This window comes from Lagenorhynchus albirostris, chromosome 13, assembly GCF_949774975.1.
Source record: "Lagenorhynchus albirostris chromosome 13, mLagAlb1.1, whole genome shotgun sequence".
Lineage (NCBI taxonomy): Eukaryota > Metazoa > Chordata > Mammalia > Artiodactyla > Delphinidae > Lagenorhynchus > Lagenorhynchus albirostris.
In genome coordinates, this window is record NC_083107.1 from 11,375,947 (window position 1) to 11,393,376 (window position 17,430).

Genomic DNA, 17,430 nt, shown 5'->3' on the forward strand with positions numbered 1-17,430 from the left:
GATGCGTGGTACTTACTTGAGACTTGGAAAGACATGGCCACTGGCTGCCTCAGTGCCTTTGCAAAGGAATTCCCTTGATGCGGGGCCCTCGATGCAATTGCTCTGACCACTTGACATTGTTTTTTTTTAAAGATATGGAAAAACCACTCCAGAGAGCCCAAAGATGAAGAACAAAACAAAATATTAGAGGGTTGAAAAATACAATCTGAGTGGAAAGATTTCAAATAAATCGTAGAAGGGACTTCCCTGGTGGTCTAGTGGTTAGGACTCTGCCCTTCCACTGCAGGAGGCACAGGTTCAATCCCTGATCAGGGAACTAAGATCCTGCATGCCACGTGGCATGGCCAAAAAAAAAAAAATTCTAGAAGAGGGTCCAAGAAGTTAAGCACTTTTCTGTGGGAAGGCGAGACTCGTAGGAGGGAGACGCGGGCAGTGGACAGGGAACAAGCTCAGAGCTTAGGACCCCTGAGTTCACGTCCTGGCTCTGCTGGGTCATAACAGCCATTGCTGGTTGAGCACTTGTTATGTCTCAAGCACTTTATGTGAACTGTACATTAATATGTACATCATTAACGTGGGTACCAGTGCCATCATCACGCATGGGCCAGGAAACAGAGGCTGGAAAGGTTGAGGGCCTGCTATGGCCCGTGTCTAGAGAGGGCGGGAGCTAGAATTCAGAACGAAGGAATCCAGTTCTGGCTGGCTCTAAGCATGTGATTTGGGGGTCTGTTCTAGAGCCTCTCGACCTTTTAACTTTTTTTAACAAACACATAGATAGCCCTTATTATGTGGCCAGGCCTGGCAGTCATTTAATCCTCATAACAACCCTACCAGGTAGGTACTACTGTTATTATCTCCATGTCACAGCTGGGCAGACTGAGGCAAGAGGAGGCTCACTTACTCTGCTAGTAAAGCAGTAGACTGATGTGGTCAGTTTCAGTGTTGATCCCTTCAGCCCCTGGGGCAGCCACGCAGGCGCAGGGCCACTGGCATCCCCAGGTGTGTTGCAATTGTGAGTAGCCTCACCCAAGCCACTGCAGCCTGCAGGGATCAGTGTGTGGCCCTCACAGTCTGGGTCCTGGTCCCGGATGCCAGCCCAGATGCCCCAGTCTCCAGGGTCTGCCAGCTCTATTGTTACTGTGAAATGCTCCAGACAAGAAAGTTCTGCAGGTTGGCGAGGAAACTGCATTGTTAGGAGAAATGCTAGCACCACATTTTATCCGTGAAAAGAAAAAAACAAAAGGCTGTTAGAGCCTAGAAAGATCATTTCTACTGTTGGACAATTTTGAATGGTTATTTGAAAATCCGTAGAAAATTTTTATTTTTTTACTTTGTGCAAATAAAGTTTCCTACTGGTGGTAACTATTGAGAATGTCTTGATCAGGAACTGACTGGCTAGTTTAAGCAAAAAAACCCAAGGTAAAAAGGTATGTTCGTGGGGACTTCCCTGGTGGTCCAGTGGTTAGGACTCTGTGCTTCCACTGCAAGGGGCATGGGTTTGATCCCTGCTCAGGGAACTAAGATCCTGCAAGCCGCGCAGCTCTCCCCCCCCAAAAAAAAAGGTATGTTCGGGACTTCCTGGTGGCACAGTGGTTAAGACTCTGTGCTCCCAATGCAGGGGGCCCGGGTTCGATCCCTGGTCAGGAAACTGCATCCCACATGCAGGCTGCAACTAAGAGTTTGCATGCCACAACTAAGGAGCTGGTGATCCGCAACTAAGGAGCCAATGAGCCACAACTAAGAAGGCCGCCACTGCAACTAAGGAGCACACATGCCGCAACTAAGGAGCCCATGAGCCACAACGAAGAAGCCCACCTGCTGCAACTAAGACCCAGCGCAACCAAATAAATAAATTAAATAAATATTTTTTTTAAAATGTATATTTGCATCTGTAAGATAAATAAGCAAATTGAAAAACATACTTGGGAGTTTCATACACATTTAATATTAAATATCTAAACTAATACACTTTGTGTTTTGTGTTTCTAATTTTAATTACATAATGTAAATAAATATATAATGAATAGGTCGTCAAATGCCCACAGCCCCCCAAATCCTGTCCAGTTTGCTCAGTATATGCCGTGTGGCCCGAGAAGGGCTGGAAAGCCTGGGCCAGTTCTGCTGTAGAGAGAAAGCTGTGACTTCCGGCTTTTCCTGAGACAGTAACAAACATGGCAGAGAAATTCACTTCAACCCCACAGCGATGCCCCAGGGCCTTGGGTAAATGGGGCGTGATGGGCAGAACTCCCATCCCAGCCTCCTTTTCCCAACAGGAAAATGGAGCCGGACTCCCCTCATTCAGACATTCGCTGAGACGGTCGCTACCACCATGTTCTTCTCTCAGCCACGCTGGAATGTTTGAAAGAAGTAACTTTCAGAGGACCCGATCCCTGGCAAAGTCTTGTATAGACTTCTGAGCATGAACTGAACATAGCCCTTCAAGTTCTCTTTTGTATAAACTCAAATTACTTTTGTAAGTGACTCCTATGGGCCAAAAGTCTGGGAGAGAAAACAGGGAGAAACAAGACAGTCATTCTCTTCAGCCGGGCTGGGACAGGGCTGGGACAGGGCTGGGGAGAGCAAGAGAAATAAACAAATACCAGAAATACTTGTGACCTACAGGTGAGACTAGCTCTGCCTTGAGAGGGTTATTTTTTCCTCCCCTCCTTCCCTCCCTCCCTCACTCCCCTCCCCACCTCTCTCCTTTTTTCTTCTTTTTCCTTTCCTTTTCTTTTCTCCCCTCCTCCCCACCCCCCTTTCCATTCCTTTTTCTGGCCTTTCTTTCTGGGTAGAAAGGAGAAGTGAGAAGAATCAGGGCCTCAGGAGTCAGACCACGCAGCCAACAGCAAGGGCTAGACAGGAACCAGTCCTGTGAGCATTCCTTGGGCAATCTTGGTCAGGTCACTTTGATCTCCCGGAGCCCAAGTGTCCATCAGTGTACAGTAGAGATTGCAACACCTCCTGCAACCCCCTGTAGGAAGGGGAGGTGGCAAGGTCCTTGAAAGGACCTTATGCTTGTTATCGAGGCTTCTCCCAATCAGAGGCTTCTCCCAATTTCATTGCTTATGCAGTACAAACTCACCATTTGTCATAGTAGAAATATTGTCCCTGATTATGTTATCAACCGCCTCCAAAATAACGCAAACTAATTCAAAAAAGAAAAGAAAAAGGGACTTCCCTTGTGGTCCAGTAGTAAAGAATCCGCCTTCCAATGCAGGGGACGTGGGTTCGATCCCTGGTCCAACTGAGATCTCCCATGCCGCAGGGCAACTAAGCCCAGCATGCGACGACTATTGAACTCACACGCCTCAACTAGAGAGCCTGCATGCCACAAACTGCAAAGCCCACACGCTCTGGAGCCCTCGCACCACAACTAGAGAGAGAAAAACCTGCACACTACAACTAGAGAGAAGCCCGAGCGCCATAACGAAGGATCCCGCAACTAAGACCCAATGCAGCCAAGAAATAATAATAATAAGGAGAATAGAGAGAGAGAGAAAGAAGGGAGGCAGGAAGGGAGGGAGAGAGGAAGGAAGGGAGAAAGAGGGAGAGGAGAGGAGAGGAGAAAGGAGAGGAGGAAAAGAAAAAGACTTAATCTTTGCCACTGATGCACACAGTAGGGGAAGTGGCCAGGGTGCAGGAGAGTGGTCCTCATCCCCCAGAGGCCGGCACCTGCCTACACAGCGATGCCCAGATACCTCTCCTATCAGTCTCGTCCTGGAGTTTAGTTATTTGAGCTTCAGTGACCATTCTCTTTCCATATATGGGTGATGGCAAGCAGTGGTGACTTTACCAACAGGATTTGGGGACCTGAGGTGTCAGAGTGCCCTACAGGGAGGAGGAGACCCTCCCTCTTCTTCCATGTCCCCCAGACCAAGCAGAGATTCCCTCTCAGGAAACAGGCCAAACCACAGCTCTTATCTTACAAATCAGGTCGATTCTGGCCAGACTTGTCCTGACTCATGAAAGTAAAGAATTTTGTAACTCTCCTGGTAAATGAAAAAAGCAAGTTGGAACTTCTGCTGAGTCGGTAGGAAAGTAACTCACCCAAAAATAAACCAGTTATAACAGCAACTTAACTTCTCTAAAGACATTTAGGTACCTTGAGTGACAAATGGGAAAACGGGAAGTTTTGCTTTCTTTAATGAACATTTCAGTAACGTGTGATGTTTCTATATGTAGGTTTTATTTTCTCCCTTTTAAAGGTCTAAGAATAGAAGTAAAATTGCCAATCCTGTTTAACTTTAAAAAGCATGTCTAAATTACCTAACTTATTTGTATTTTAATGTAGTGATTATTTCCAGAAATTGTAACCCAAAGACCACTACTTTAGAATATTTTCATGTATAATATCTAGGATTCCATGCATAGATATTCGAAAGAGATGCTTGAGAATTATGTATATTAACCCTTCCTACCTCTTAAGGACACAATCATTTTAAATTAATCTGTGGATTTACTGAAACTGCACATCTACAAATTCTAACCAAAAAAGTATTTTTGAAAAAAGAAAAGTGTTTTTGAACATCAACCATGTGCGGATACAATCAACTCACCCATTCAACTGATACTCACTGAGAATATTAGTGACTATATTCTGAACAGAACTGGGACATTGGGATTTGCAAAGCACAGCAATCTAGACCTTGCTGTCTTGGATAACAGTCCAGAAGAGGGAATAGAAGGCTTCAAATGAATACTTTCTTTTAAAGAATATTCCTCAGAGGGCTCTGACTTGCACATTTTATTGAAGTCTATTAATCCCACGGTAAAGCAGATCAGCCAGGCCTGCAGATGCTGTCCAGACTCTGTAACAAACTTCAGAGCTAGATCAAACGCTTTTCCTGGAAGCAGGCTCCAAGGCCCAGCCCCATCTGACTTAAAATTAAAGGGCCATCAGCTGGAGTTTGAAAACCAAAATTCCATCATGTTACAAGTCTGAACAAGAGAATGCAGGCTGCTTCTTTAACTCCACGGAGTACTCCATGAGTACTTAACTCCACGAGGCTTGTTTTAACATAGTTTCTCCAGAGACAGAAGATAGTTTCTCATTCAAAAATGTGTGGTTCTCCAACTCTTTTTCTTCCTATCGTTTAGGTGAGATTATCAGTGATGATCTACCTTCAGGTTCACTGATTCTTCCTTCTGCTGGCTCATGTCTGCTGTTGGGCCCTTCTAGTGAGTTTTTCATTTTAGTAATTGTAGTTTTTCAACTCCAGAAGTTCCATTCAGTTATTTTAATAACTTCTCTTTCTTTATTGATATTCTCTATTTGATTTAAAAAAATGGTTTTCTTTCATTGTTTGAACATATTTATAAATAGATGCTTTTTTACATAATAAAATGTCTGTTCAGTCCAACATCTGGATCCCTTCAGGGAAAGTTTCTATTGACTACTTTTTTCCTGTGTACACATTAATATTCTTGTTTATTTACCCATTGAATCTATTTCTGTTGAAACTGGATATTTCAGATCATATATTGCAACAACTATGGATTCTAATTTGTCTCTCTTTCCAGGGGTGGTTGTTATCACTGTTTCTTTAGGGGTTTGCCTGAACTAATCCTGTAGATTGCGTTTCTCCTGCAATGTTTGAACACTGGTGCCTCTGCTCAGTTGCTTTTTTAAAATTATTCGCATTTTTATTTTTAAGTCTGGCTTTTAAGGGGTCATCCGGGAGTCAAGCAGAGCTTAGTAGTAAGCCAATCATTGATCAGACGTTGTACTTAAACATCTTGGGCCAATGAGGCCTCCACATTTTGTTTATGGATCTGTCTGTAGCTTGGATAATATATTCCAAGTTCAGGAAGTTTACAAGTCTGCCTGGCATTCCCAGTGTTTCTTGCTTAGCCAGTGATGAGTAGTTCACTAAACGTGAATGGATTAAATATTCCAATCCAAAATCACAGATCATCAGTCTGGGTAAAAGGAACTTTTATCCAGAATTTATACATAATTCTTACAACTCAACAGTAAAATGACAACCTAATTTTTATTTTTTTTCTTCCAGTTTTATAAAGATATAATTGACATACAGCACAGTATAAGTTTAAGGTGTACAGCATCATGATTTGACTTACACACATCATGAAATGATCACCACAATAAGTTTAGTGAACATCCATCATCTCATATAGATACAAAATTAAAGAAATAGAAAAAAATTTTTTCCTTGTGTTGAGAACTCTTGGGATTTACTCACTGAACACATTTCATGTATAACATTACATCCCTAGTACTTATTTATCTTATAACTGAAAGTGTGTACCTTTTGAATGCCTTCATCCAGTTCTGCCTCTCTCTACCCTCTACTTCTGGAAATCAGAAACCTAATCTCTTCTTCTATGAGTTTGTTTGTTTTTCAAGTATAATTGACCTACAACACTACATTAGTTCCTGTTACACAACATTGTGATTTGATAATTCTATACATTTCAAAATGATCACCAGGATAAGACTAGTTACCATGTGTCACCATACAAAGATATTACATATTTCTTGACTATATTTCCCACACTGTACATTTCATATCCATGGCTTATTTATTTTGCAACTGGAAGTTTGTACCTCTTAATCTCCCTCACCTATTTCTCTCCTCTCCGCCACCTCCCTCCCTTCTGGCAACCACCTGTTTATTCTCTGTATCTATGACTTTGTTTCTGTTTTGCTATATTTGTTCATTTGTTTTTTAGATTCCACATATAAGTGAAATCATACAGTATTTGTCTTATTCTGTCTGACTTACTTCACTAAGCATAATACCCTCTAGGTCCATCCATGTTGTTGCAAATGGCAAGATTTCATTAGTTTTTGTGGCTAATATTCCATTGTGTGTATATATATATATATATATATACATATATATATATGTATATATATATGTCACATCTTCTTTATCCATTCATCTATTAATGGGCACTTGGAAACACAAAGCACCACAAATAACCAAAACAATCTTGAGAAAGGAGAACAAAGCTGGAGGTATCATGCTTTCTGATTTCAAAATATAATACAGGGACTTCCCTGGTGGCGCAATGGTTAAGAATCCACCTGACAATTCAGGGGACACGGGTTCGAGCCCTGGTCTGGGAAGATCCCACATGCTGTGGAGCAATGAAGTCTGTGTACCACAACTACTGAGCCTGCGCTCTGGAGCCCGTGAGCCACAACTACTGAAGCCCGTGCACTCTAGGGCCCACACGCCACAACTACTGACCCACATGCTGCAGCTACTGAAGCCTGCACACAGGCCTACTAGAGCCTGTGCTCCACAACAAGAGAAGCCACTGCAATGAGAAGCCCACATACTGCAATAAAGAGTAGCCCCCACTCGCCACAACTAGAGAAAGCCTATGTGCAGCAACAAAGACCTAATACATCCAAAACAAAAAACAAAGCTACCATCATCAAAACAGTATGATATGTACCACAATGTTCATTGCAGCTCTATTTACAATAGCCAGGACATGGAAGCAACCCAAGTGTCCACCGACAGATGAATGGATAAAGAAGATGTGGCACATATATACAATGGAATATTATTCAGCCATAAAAAGAAACGAAATTGAGTTATTTGTAGTGAGGTGGATGGACCTAGAGTCTGTCATACAGAGTGAAGTAAGTCAGAAAGAGAAAAACAAATACTAACACATATATACAGAATCTAAAAAAAAAGTGGTTCTGAAGAACCTAGGGGCAGGACAGGAATAAAGACGCAGACGTAGAGAATGGACTTGAGGACACGGGGAGGGGGAAGGGTAAGCTGGGATGAAGTGAGAAAGTGGCATGGACTTATATATACTACCAAATGTAAAATAGATAGCTAGTGGGAGGCAGCCGCATAGCACAGGGAGATCAGCTCGTGGCTTTGTGACCACCTAGAGGGGTGGGATAGTGAGGGTGGGAGGGAGGGAGATGCAAGAGGGAAGAGATATGGGGACATATGTATATGTATAACTGATTCACTTTGTTATAAAGCAGAAACTGACACACCATTGTAAAGCAATTATACTCTAATAAAGATGTTTCAAAAATAAATAAATAAAATATATGCTGTTGTTATTATTTTGCTTAATAAAGATGATGTAAAGATAAATAAATAAATAACACATAAAAGTATTTGTTCTTTAATAATGTAAAATCCCTGTTGAGTCCATTACCAGCAATCAAATGTGTGATACTTAGCACTAAGGCACACAATGTTTGCTGACTGATTAAGGTTTTAATGGCTTAAATTAGAGGTATATATAGCATCATCAATTGAAGTTGGAAGATGAAAACTCTGGATTAAAAAGCCATTTAGAGTAGACAGTATTTTATATAAAATATCTTCAATCAGCTAGTGTCACCTACTGGTGAGGATTGGCTAGTGTTCTAGAAACGATTCTATTTCCTAGTGCTCTTGAATTTTAATGGTTGCATAACAAGGGGTCTGTATGAAGCATTAGTAAACAATAAAACTTTGACACAATAGAAAAATATTTATATGATATACAAGTTTCTTGTGAAAAGCAACTGTTAGAAATTCAATCTAGCTAGTTACTTTGTAGAATGTTCCTCAATTTGAGTTTATCTGAGGTTTCCCCATGATTCAATTCAGGTGATGCATTTTTGGCAGGAATACCACAGAAGTGATGCTGCTTCTTTTCATGGCATCACAGCGTGAGACATATCATGTCAATTTGTCCCACTCTTTGTGATATTAACTTTGATCATTAAGGTGGTGTCTGCCAGGTTTCTCTACTATAAAATTACTATTTTCCCCTTTGTAATTAATATAGTTTGTGGCAGATACTTCCTCAACAAACTTTTACTAATTTTAGAATCCAATTGATGATTCTTTCTGAGTCAAGTGTAAGTATGACAGTTACCAAATGATGATTTCCTAACTCCATCATTCATTCTATATTTACTTGTTGGTGTCCTACTGTAAGGAAGAGGTTTTCTTTCTGTCCTATTTATTTAATATTTTATGTATTATCATTATTTATTACTGATAATAGACATCTCAGTAGGTATGAGGTGATATCTCATTGTGATTTTTTAACATTTTATTTATTTATTTATTTTTGATTGTGTTGGGTCTTCATTGCTATGCACGGGCTTTCTCTAGTTGTGTTGCGCGGGCTTCTCATTGTGGTAGCTTCTCTGGTTGCAAAGCATGGGCTCTAGGCACACAGGCTTCAGTAGTTGTGGCACACTGGCTCAGTAGTTGTGGCTCGTGGGCTCTAGAGCGCAAGTTCAGTAGTTGTGGTGCACAGGCTTAGTTGCTCCGCGGCATGTGGGATCTTCCTGGACCAGGGCTCAAACCTGTGTCCCCTGTATTGGCAGGCGGATTCTTAACCACAGTAGCACCAGGGAAGACCCTCATTGTGGTTTTAACTTTCATTTCCCTGATGATTAGTTATGTTCAGCATTTTTCATGTGCCCGTTAGCTATCTGTGTGTCTTCTTTGGAGAAATGTCTATTCTGGTGTTTTTCCCATTTTTTAAATTGGGCTATTTGTTGTTGGTTTTTTTGCTATTGAGTTGTATGAGTTCTTGTATATTTTGGATATTAACTCCTTGTTGGATGTGTGGTTTGCAAGTAGTTTCATTCTATAGGTTGCTTTTCATTTTGTTGATGGTTTCCTTTCCTGTGCAGAAGCTTTTAGTGTGATGTAGTCCCACTATTTATTATTGCTTTTGGTCCCAAATCCAAAAAATCGTTGCCAAGACTAATGTAAAGGAACTTAGCTCCTCCATTTTCGTCAAGGAGTTTTTTGGTTTTTTGGGGTTTTTTTTGTGGTATGCGGGCCTCTCACTGTTGTGGCCTCTCCCGTTGCGGAGCACAGGCTCCGGATGCGCAGGCTCAGCGGCCATGGCTCACAGGCCCAGCCGCTCCGCGGCATGTGGGATCTTCCCGGACTGGGGCATGAACCCATGTCCCCTGCATCGGCAGGCAGACTCTCAACCACTGCGCCACCAGGGAAGCCCTCGTCTAGGAGTTTTATGGTTTCAGCTCTCTGACCAAGTCTTTAATCCATTTAGCGTTGATTTTTGTGTATGGTGTAAGATAGGATCCATTCTTTTGCATATAGATATCCAGTTTTCCCAGTACCACTTATTGAAGAGACTGTTCTTTCCCCATTGTGTATTCTTGGAGACTTTGTAGAAAATTAATTGACCATTATGCAATGGTTTATTTCCAGGGTCTCTATTCTGTTCCATTGATCTATGTGTCTGTTTTATGCCAATAGCATACTGTTTTATGCCAATAGCATACTGTTTTTTTACTGTAGCTTTGTAATATAGTTTTAAAAAATTTTATTGGAGTATAGTTGAGTTACAATGTTGTATTAGTTTCAGGTGTACAGCAAAGTGATTCAGTTATACATATACATATATTCATTCTTTTTCAGATTCTTTTCTCATATAGGTTATCACACACTAGTGAGTAGAGTTCCCTGTACTATACAGTAGGTCCTCGTTGGTTATCTATCTTATATATAGTAGTGTGTGTATGTTAATCCCAAGCTCCTGATTTATCCCTCTCCCCACATTTCCCCTTTGGTAACCATAAGTTTGTTTTCAATATCTGTACATATTTTTCTCTTTTGTAAATAACTACATTTGTATGTGATATAGTTTAAAATCAGGACGTGTGATGCCTCCAGCTTTCTTCTTCTTTCTCAAGATTGCATTGGCTATTTGAGGGTCTCTTGTGTTTCCATACAAATTTTAGGATTTTTCTGTTTCTGTGAAAAAATGGAATTTTGATAGGGCTTGCACTGAAACTGTAGATCACTTTTGGGGGAATGGGCACTTTAACAATAATTCTTCCAATTCAGAAAACTTTTTCAATCATTTCTCTGTCATCAAGGGCTTTGTAGTTAATAGATGTTGTTTATCTACTTTCATTGACATCAAGCAAAGTTGCACAAGTGCTTCTCCCTCAGTTCACACCCAGGGCTGCATGGAAGATCCTATTTATGACCAGCTGACAGAGAGGTTAAAAGCCTGAGCTTGGTACATAGATGGATCAGCTCCATAGGTAGGGGCAAGTTGAAAAAGGATAGCAGCTGCACTCTAGTCTTGCTCAGGGGTGGCCTTGAAAGACAAAGGTGAGGAAGAAATCCTTCCAGCGTCCCCAGGGTGGGGCACAGGGACAGAGCTTCAGGCAATGCATCTGTTTATTCACTTTTTGTGGAAAGGGAAGTTGTCTGAAGTTTAAACATACATGGATTTATGGGCAGTGGTTAATGGCTTAGCCAGCTGGTCAGGAATCTGGGAGGAGAAAGATCAGAAGATGTGGGACAAGGATATCTGGGATAGAGGGATGTGAGTGGATCAACGGAAAAAGACACAAAGTGTCCTTTGTAAATAATATTGTACTAACAGGAGCACCTACAGTGGAAGAGGCATTAAATGGAGATGTGATGGTAGCCACCACCATTGCATCTTTTAAAGGTAGCACTAATTTCTGCCATTCCCCCCAGGAGACAATATGGTTTGGCCAGCAGGGCAGATTCAGAGGATTCTACCTGGACTTCCCCATTAAGACAGCTCTTATTCTAGACACCGAGGGCCAGTGTAAGGTCATTTCAGCTGCTCGTTATGTATATTCCCATTATACAATCTGGAACCAGGATAATTACCACCACGTGGGTCTGTGGACCCAGTGGATCCAACTATGGGCCCAGATTCTATTTATTACCTGGCCCCTTATGCCTCTCATTCTAATAGGGAGCCAATACCAACTCAGACTGTGTGTCCAACACTCCTTGAATTGTTCGGGTATTCCTCTTTCCCCAATGTACAGTTACCTAAATAAATTACCCCTTTGTGAAGCCATGTAGTCCTGGATCTCCTAACTTTTCTCCTCTTCCAGATGGTCCACACCTCATTTGTTCCTGCCAGATACCTTGGTTCCAGCCTCAACTCCTCTCCTTCCTAAGCTCCAATATCTAATCAATCACCAAGGTCTTTTAATTTAAAATCTCCATCTCCCGCATTTCTGGAATCCATCCAAATCTCTATTCTAATGGAAGCTTCTGTGGTTGAGGCCACCATCTCTGAATTACTGTAATTTATTCTTAACTGGTCATACAAAGTATTGAAATATTCTTAACTGATCATCTCATTGCCCTCCTTAACACAGTTTTCATATGACTGAGATTAACCAAAATAATCTGGTCACTTCATCCGCCTTGCTTAAAAACCATCATTGCCCCTCTGATGTCTTAGACTAAAGTGTTTAGGAGGACCTGGATGTTCTGCTACTGTTTAAATATTCGCAGTCTTGCCACTGTCCATCTCACACCAATAACTAGTCATCTGGTAGGTCTTTCTGTTCCTCCAGGCCTTGGTGTAGTCTATTATTTCCACCCACATAGAAATGATCACAACTGCTTGCTGGGAAAGGCACGTATGGAATGCACGTGCAGTCTTTATTACACATTAGGCTCTCAGTAATTAGTCTAAATAAGTGACTAAGATGACTGATAAGGCCAGATCCTCTTGACTATAAATCGATCCTATTTTACGTTAATGACAATGTTAAACTAGGACTGTATTCTCCCTCTGGACATTATTTACATTTAATAATAAACTACTGTAGTTCTCTTTGACAGCAAGACATTTACTCAGGTTTCACAGTCAAAAATGCCTGGCGAAGTACACAGTTAAGACAGACCCAAGCTCTGCCCCTCTGAGCTTTAAGTAACCAGGCAACTTTGTTCTAAAAATCTTTAACCATCCTACCGACATTATACTCACAATACTACGCCTTGGGTTCAACGGACCGGACCTCAAAGCACTTTCCAGGCACTTACCGTGAATTTAGAGAACAATTTATTTCCCCTGAGATGAGGGGGTTGGGGGACAAATGCAGAGTATTCAAGAAACTGAAATACACAGAGAAAAACCTTAGCTAGTAGCTCCATCCTATATTTCTCACTAAGCATTCGACCAGAGCCATGCGAATTCTGGGACCTCAGCTTCCCGCCTCGGGCTGAAGCCGCTTCCAGCGGGGACCTGATTTAGAGCCCCGCCTCCCCTCCGGCCCCGCCTCCTCCCCCCGGCCTGACTCTGAGCCCCGCCCTGACTCTGAGCCCCGCCCATCTCCTCCACGCCCTCCCGGCCCCGCCTCCTCTCCCGGCTCCCCAACCCTGCCTGGCCCCGCCTTTATGCTCGGACCCCTCCCTCTAGCCCGCCCCCTTTCCTTTCCACTCTCTGGCCCCACCTCTAGCTCCACGCCCCGGCCGGCCCTGAGCCCCGCCTCCATGCCCCAGCCACACTTCCCGGACCCGAACCCGCCCGGGGCGGAGCTGCACCTGGTGCGGGCCTGGGGCGTGGCGGGCGCCACGGAGCGCCAGGTGCGGCTTCCGCGTCAAGATGGCCGCCACCAGCTGGGCCGGGGTCTGGTTCTCATCCCGCGGCCGCCTTCCCGCCAGGCGCCCGCTGCTGCGAGTTGCCCTCTGCCTCCTGTGCTGGGGCCCGGCGGCTGTGGGCGCCGTCCCCGAGCTCGGGCTCTGGGCAGCGACGATCAATGACGTAAGTGGAGTGTCGGGACCCAGGCGAGGTGCTGCCCGGGCCCGCAGGTCCTCCCCGGGCTCTCTGGGCTCCAGGAGCCGGTCTCGGTCTTGTTGATCTGGCCGGGCCTGCCCCGGGTGCCCTGATACTTTCTCTGGGCTCTTTGTTCGGCGCGGGGAGCGTCCCCTCCTCCGGCCCGACCTGGGCTGTGGGGAGGATCAGTCAAGCTTGTGTGCTGGGGGATTGCTATCCCTTCTGAACCCTGTTCATGAGGATCACCATTCCCGAAGTCCTGGCCCCTCGCTCTGCTCCGACCTGCTCTGGCTAGATCAGGTCCTCGTTTATTCAGACCTGAGCCCTGAACCCCTCGGCACTCCTAAAGGCATCTTTGGATTTGACCTCTCCTCGTGCCCGGGTGCAGCCACAGGGCCGCACCCGTGTGGCCACAGGGTGGATTTTCCAGGGCTTCAGTTTCCGCATAAATTTAGAAGGAGCTTGTGCCTTTTTTTTTCTTTCTTTCTTTAAATGAGAAGGGAACATGCAATAGTCACCCCACCCCTCTTTCCCTCTTCTTGGGTTCCTGACATCACAGCTCCGGGAGCGTGTGTGGGCGGGGGGCGGGGGCAGGATGTGTAATTAAGGGATGTTTGCAAGGCTTGTCTGGAGGCATGAGTGCGTGGAAACGCTTCCTTTCCAGGGCAGGTCATTTGAGAACTTGACATCCAGTAGTTACATGAGATGATGTGGGAGGAATGCAGAGGTAGAATTTTGGAAAGAAATTAAGGGATGTTTGCAAGGCTTGTCTGGAGGCATGAGTGTGTGGAAACGCTTCCTTTCCAGGGCAGGCCATTTGAGAACTTGACATCCAGTAGACATGAGATGATGTGGGAGGAATGCAGAGGTAGAATTTTGGAAAGATTTGCTGAAGAGAGACAGGAAATCGAAGAGGCCTTATCTCCTGCTTTTCTAGATTCAGAGGTTTCATCCAGCTCTGTTTGAGATGACTATTTTCCACATGTATGGAAACGATGTCCCAATTCTAAAGGCAAAACTTATATTTTGATTTCCTCAACCGGAAAGAGAAAGTACCAGAGGCTACAGATTCTTCCTATAACACAAAAGCTGCATAAAGGAAGGAGAGTACATATCTTTCTGAATCTTTAAGACCCAGTGCAACCATTTTTGCCAGGATTCTTCTGGGTTGGTGCCCTATTTTGTGCGCCAGTGATAGAACCTGTGTGTCTTCATCATTAAATTTCTCTGAACAGTAAAAAGCAAAACTCAGAGAACCACACTTACTGTTTGATGCTGCTTCTGTAGTGAGTAGGCAGTAGCATAAACTAAGTCCGAATAAGTTGGAAGTGAATCGGCTGCATACAGACTGCTTGACCATATCTGTAAAGATCTTTGCCAAGTATACTTTGGATGGTGAGATTCCAAAGGCCATGGGGAGAGAATGACTTTGCTTCCTGCGTGAGGAAGAAAAAATTACCTTTGGGTCCCACGTAATCTTTAGTCCTGTGTGATTCAGGACAGTAGCAATCCATAAAGCTCTTTGCAAAGAGTAGGCTGATTTTTTTTTTTCCCCATTTCAAGTTGTCAAAACTTGTTCTTCAGAACAGGAAAGGAAAGTGGAGTTTTCTTTCATTTGTTCTGCAAATCTATCAAGAAATGGTTCTTTTTTAAAAAATTTTTTAATAATATATTCATTTATTTGGTTGTGCTGGGTCTTAGTTGCAGCATGCGGGATCTTTAGTTGCGGCATGAGACTCTTAGTTGTGGCATGAGGGATCTAGTTCCCTGACCAGGTGTCTGGTTTAGGGCAAGTGAGTGTGGACTGTCTATTGGACATCCAGTGGACATGACCTTTAGGTAATTGGGTATGTGGATGTGCAGCTCAGAGGAAGGGTCTGGGCCCTGGGTTTTATTGATGTTGAAACTGTTGAGGAGGGAGAAGAGGTTATCAAGAAAGAGCTGCTTGTCCTGTCAGTGTTTTTCTTTAATTCCTAACCACATGTTCGTTTATCGCAATCCCTTCTCACAGGATTTTTTTTCTTGGTGAGGGCAGACATTAAATAACTAGTGTAAGATTTCATTTTGGTTGTGGTACGGGTTGTGAGGAATGGGTCTTACAGACCATGGAAGGGAGGGCCTGGCCTGGTGTGGGCTCCAGGAGAAGACACCCTGAGGAAAGGGATATTTGAACTGGGCTTTCAGGGGTAAGAAGGAAATAACTAGATAAAGAGAGCGACAGGGAGGGGAGGGCAGGAAGGAGTATCATGTTTTTGAGGACCTGCGAGAAAGGTGCAAGAGAGGTGGGCGGGGCCCTGTGAGCGGCAGTGAGATTTGGTCTCTTATAAAGAGACCGAGGTAAACCATAACTTAGGGAGAGGGTCAGTTGTTTTATCAGAAGTGCATTTATGTTGATACCACGAGAGCAGCTGCAGATGCACAGACAGGTTCTCTGTCTGAACAGCAGTCATCGTACAGTGGCAGCCGCACTCACCCGCCGTGTGTTGCTGGCCCCAGGAGCCTTCTGGAACCTCACATCCACTGCAGGGAGTAGATTACATGAGACAAAGTTCTAAGCCAGTGAGTGCTGTGATCAGATTTATGTTTTTAATGCCTTTTTTTTTGTTTTTTTGGCCGAGCCACGGGGCATGTGGGATCTTAGTTCCCCGACCAGGGATTGAACCTGTGCTCCCTGCGGTGGAAGCACGGAGTCTTAACCACTGGACTGCCAGGGAAGTCCCAGATTTACGTTTTCAAAGAATAATCACTCCAGGCATAGGAGTTAAAGGATTAGAACTATGTATTTTCCAGGATAAAACTATACTCTTAAACAGTAGAGAGAAATTTTTTTAACAAGAGCTTTCTGTATTTCTTTGTTTTTCATTATAGAAATCAGGACCTTTGATATTTAGGAAAACTATGTTTAACTCTACTGAGATCAAGTTTTCTGGTAAGTATAATAAACTAATATAACAGTAAAATAACAATAAATTATAAATGAGCAACATGTAGTATCAACTCATGCATTAATTTAACATAAACTAACATAACACATTGTAATATTATATATTTTAAACTAGGCAAATGTTTTTAAGTGATCCTAACATTTTAAGGGTTTCTTTTGTTCCAGTCGGGTCATAGTTATTTTCAAGAATGAATTTTTCTGATCCTGTCTCAGAAAATGTAATGTGAATCATTCTTTATCATTCTTTAAAAATTATAGTTAAAACCTAGTAAAGAAGTCTTCAGCAAAAAAGTATTTGACCTCCGAAATTTGACTCTGAATCCCTTTTAAAATTCAGTAAATTCTTTTTATGGTTATATGAAATGCCAAGATGTGATGAAACCTTTGTGTTTCTGAAAATTTTCTAAATATACACATGATCACAGTATGAAATAAAAATTATTAGACACTAACAATTAGGATTTTAGAGCTTATGAAAGTGAAAATATTTGTTAGGGACTGTGTTGTCTGTGTAAATACTGGTTTGTCATGACTACCAAGTCATAGATCTTGAGGTTTGCAGTATTTTTAATGAGTTTACATTGGATCATATTTACTGTGCACTAACCCCTCTAGGTGTTTCCAGTAACTTGACTAGGTCAGTTGGTTGCCAGAGTTAAAGTTTGGGGTAAGGGGTAGTTTTTTTGTTGGGTAGAGCAAATTGGCTTCGTGGGACCCACAGCCGTGGCCCTTTTATCTCTCACACCGTGCTCTGAACATTTGTTGGAGAATTCTGCCGTGTGTGGTCTTTGCTGACGGAAGTAGGCCAGCCATCAGCTAGAAAGCAAAGGCGGTTCAAAGCAGCTTTGTGATATAGATCATCAGTGGTGATAAGAGCTTGGTAAGAGGAAATTGAAGCCCAAGGTGGGTGAGGAAAAAATTTTGGCCTCTCAATGCTTTAA

At 43.0% G+C, this 17,430-nt stretch overlaps 1 protein-coding gene across 2 annotated transcripts in view; it reads left to right on the top strand.

Moving 5' to 3' along the window:
• Nucleotides 1-13,349: 13,349 nt before the first annotated feature.
• The window catches only part of TMEM87B (transmembrane protein 87B), a 51,554-nt gene continuing 47,473 nt past the window's right edge, over nt 13,350-17,430 (top strand). For both annotated transcript variants that reach the window (XM_060169282.1, XM_060169283.1), the window contains exons 1-2: nt 13,350-13,533; nt 16,414-16,474. In XM_060169282.1, coding sequence (XP_060025265.1) covers nt 13,375-13,533; nt 16,414-16,474 — 220 coding nt within the window. In that variant the 5' untranslated portion in view covers nt 13,350-13,374. The remainder of the gene's footprint in view (nt 13,534-16,413; nt 16,475-17,430) is intronic.